The sequence below is a fragment of the Sitodiplosis mosellana genome, unplaced genomic scaffold (genome assembly GCF_009176505.1).
Source record: "Sitodiplosis mosellana isolate CC-2019 unplaced genomic scaffold, AAFC_SMos_1.0 Smas_scaffold_6000, whole genome shotgun sequence".
Lineage (NCBI taxonomy): Eukaryota > Metazoa > Arthropoda > Insecta > Diptera > Cecidomyiidae > Sitodiplosis > Sitodiplosis mosellana.
In genome coordinates, this window is record NW_022601242.1 from 1 (window position 1) to 3,483 (window position 3,483).

Genomic DNA, 3,483 nt, shown 5'->3' on the forward strand with positions numbered 1-3,483 from the left:
GCGAACTGGGTGAACTTTCTCAACACGCTCTCAATTTTGTCGATATGTACGGTATAAGTTGGTAGCCATACAACATTGCAGTACTCAAGATGAGACTGAACCAGTGCGTAGTATAGTGTTTTGAGCGTTTGAACGTCGGTTATGTCGTAACAAAATCTTTTGATGAATCCCAAGGCTGCTGTAGCTCTCGAGGTGACCGCGTCAATGTGCTTTATAAAGCTAAGCTTTTGGTCAATGATGACGCCGAGATCTTTGTGGTCCCGTACGCGCTTGAAGGTAAAATCACCGTATTAATAATTAGTGTCGACGATGTCCTTTCTTTTTGTGGTGATTGTAAGGACGGCAAGGTTCAGGTGCAAATTGTTTACGTCGCACCAAACCTTTAGTTTGTCGATGGCTCGCTGTAACGCTTCCGCATCCGTGCCCGAGTGGATGATTTTCGCGATTTTAACATCATCGGCGAACAAAGAAATGAACACGTCGTCCATTTCGTCCACTATGTCGTTGATGAATAACAGGAATAGTGTGGGTCCGAGATGACTACCCTGTGGTACGCCAGATGATACGTTGAATTCATTCGACTCGCTGCTCCCATACTTAACGAATTGCGTTCTGTTGGACAGGTATGATTCGATCCAAGCAAGAAGATTGTCTGGCAGGTTGAACGATCTGAGTTTCAGAATCAATCTCTTGTGGTTTACTCTGTCAAACGCTTTACTGAAGTCCGTGTAGAGAACGTCCACTTGCGCACCAGAATTTATGCCTCTCTGGGCATAGTAGGTAAATTCGGTGAGATTAGATGCAGTGGATCTGGACTTCATGAAGCCGTGTTGCTTTTTGGTGATTTTGTCCTGTACCAGAGACCAAATTTTGACGTTCACCAAATGCTCGAAGAACTTCGCCACAGTTTGAAGCTTAGCAATGCAACGATAGTTTTCAATTTTCGATCTCGCCCCCTTTTTGAAAATAGGTGACACACTCGAGCGTTTCCATTTGTCAGGAAAATGGCCAGTTGACAATGATTCATTGAAAATCTCGGTGAGTGGAGCCGCCAAATGACTCGCACAGTTTTTCAGTATCAACGGGTGCATACCGTTGGGACCCGTACCTTTCTTTGTGTTCACGGCTTGCAGCTCTTCAAGCACGAAATTGATGTCGAGCTGGAATTCCTCAGTTTGGTGTGACTCATCGGTAGGCGATTGTTGAACGCCTTGAGTCGTTGAGTCATCGTAGTTGCTACTGAAGAAGTTCGCAAACAGGTTGGCCTGTTCGGTTTCGTTTGCTGTGCACACATCACCAAATTGCATGAATTTTGTTTTTTTGTCGGTGCTCTTCTTTAAATTGACATATTGCCAAAATCTCGATGCGTCATACTTGAGCGAGGATTTCATTATCTCCACGTATGTGTTGTAGAGTTCCGTGTTGAGTTTATCGAATTCACGAGACGCCAAAATGTATTTCCATTCAAACGACTGATGATATCCTGATCGTCTGTAGCGTTTCCATGCCTTATTTTTCCTATTTTTTAGTGTTATTAGGAATTTATTTTTCCATGGACAATTTTGTATCGACTTGACGATGTAAGTAGGCACAAATTTGATGATTGCATCGTCCAAAGTCTTATGCAGCAAGTTCACCTTCTCGATGATTGTCTTTCCATGGAATAATTCGGTGAAGTTAATATTTGCAAAACGGCTGAATCCGTTTCGGATGACACTGGAAATCTCAATCCCGATGGCATTGAAAACGACGCAGAATCTTTGAGCAGCGAAGTGCTTTCAATCATCGATGGTAGTGACGATTCACGTCCAAATTCAAGACCAGGCTCGAGCTTGAATTTTTCTGTTGATTCACAAGATGTAAGACAATTGTTTTCTTTTTTTCAATCCAACGTCAATTGACAAATGTCAATCCATTTATGTTTTCAGTCTTCATCGTGTCCGGCACCAGCAGCAAAACAGCCAAAATTAAAACGTTTTATAGATCAAGCAAAGTTGCTCGATAAAACGCATGAAAAGATGGAAGCACGCAATTTCGAATTGATCAGAAAAATGGATGGAAGAGCTACTCTTTTGGTCGATGGATGGCAAAATTCATCTGCCAATAAACACTATGTTGCCACTATGCTTGCAACGTCAAACGATCAGAAGGTTTTCTTGGAATCATTCAACTTTTCAACTCTCCGTGAAACAGGAGAGAATCTGAGTGACGCTGTTGAAAAAGCAATTGAGCTGGTCTCGCAAACCGTTTAACAGATGCCGGTGGCCATAAACCAGTCTTGCCTTGCGCAACACGTTGGACAAGTCAATGCGGTGCAGCGGAATCAATGATTAAGAATTTGACTGCTATGAAAACAGTAACCGCTGCGTGTGATGCCGAAGCAGATGTTGATGAAAAAGCCATAAAACCCAAAGCCAGTGTATCATCACTTCTTTTCAACGTGGATTTTCTTGCGTCAGTTAAAAAATTGATTGAAGTTTTGAATCCAGTTGCTGAATTGACGAATTTTTGCCAGAAAAGTTCGACTTCATCTGCTGAAGCAGTTGAAAAATGGCTCCAATTGCAAAGTGATGGTCCTGAAGAATTGAAACCATTCTTAGAATACCGCACCAAACAAAGCAATGTTTTCAACACCGTTACAATGACGGCAAACTATTTACATCCAGTTTATCGCGGTAAACGGATGAGTCAAGAACAGCTCAATAAAGTCAAGAAGTACCTGTTTGAAAAGCTCGATGGTGATGAGCTTGAATCTCTGCACAAATTTACGGAAAATGAAGAGGTATTTGGCAATTTGGTTCGAAAGAAAATTGTTTCGCCAAGAACATTCTGGCATTATGCCGCCGAACTTAATCATAAAAAGCTAGCTGCCTTCGCTATGGACTATTTAAAGATTCCAGCATCAACAGCCCAACTGGAACGTCTGTTTTCTCATTGGTCGCATGTGCATAGCGATACCAGAAACCGGCTGTCCGATGAAACTTCTAAGAAGCTTGTGAACGCATATTTCACATTAAGATCAACCGATGATTTACCCGATGAGGACAGCGACATTGAAGACGACATCGACAATGACAGTGATTCCGATTCTGACTAAAATCAATGATATCATTAATTTCAATAAATGAAAACTGTTTAAACTCACAATTAACATGTCATTTTCCAGACAGAAATCAAAATAATTTCTAAATAAAGTGCAAATTTCATTATTTGTAACCAAAAATCGCTTGCAGTTTGTGTTCAATTTCCATGAAAATAGGTTTTCGACATGATCATGTAATCTACATGGCCTTTTCCATGTAATCTGCAGTAAGTATTCTACGTATTCGACATGTCGAATACGTGCCTGAGTTTTCGACATACCATCCCTGATTTCTATACATTTTGTAGGGATGTAAGATAACAATTTGTCAATATTTAATATTAAATTTTTGGCTTTGTTCGCTGCGTATCGACGAGATGAAATTAGCACGGCTGGTTGAG

General features: G+C 41.1%; 1 protein-coding gene across 1 annotated transcript; it reads left to right on the top strand.

The window, feature by feature from the left end:
* The first annotated feature begins 430 nt into the window (after nucleotides 1–430).
* On the top strand, nucleotides 431–3,223 carry LOC129573203 (uncharacterized). Its single transcript, XM_055453514.1, has 2 exons — nucleotides 431–1,859; nucleotides 1,929–3,223. Exon 2 carries the CDS (start codon nucleotides 2,327–2,329, stop codon nucleotides 3,095–3,097), a length of 771 nt encoding a protein of 256 aa, XP_055309489.1. The 5' UTR covers nucleotides 431–1,859; nucleotides 1,929–2,326; the 3' UTR covers nucleotides 3,098–3,223.
* Nucleotides 3,224–3,483: the final 260 nt, after the last annotated feature.

Excerpts from the sequence above, each read along its gene's own strand:
- LOC129573203 (XM_055453514.1), top strand. The coding sequence starts at position 2,327 with ATGATTAAGAATTTGACTGCTATGAAAACAGTAACCGCTGCGTGTGAT.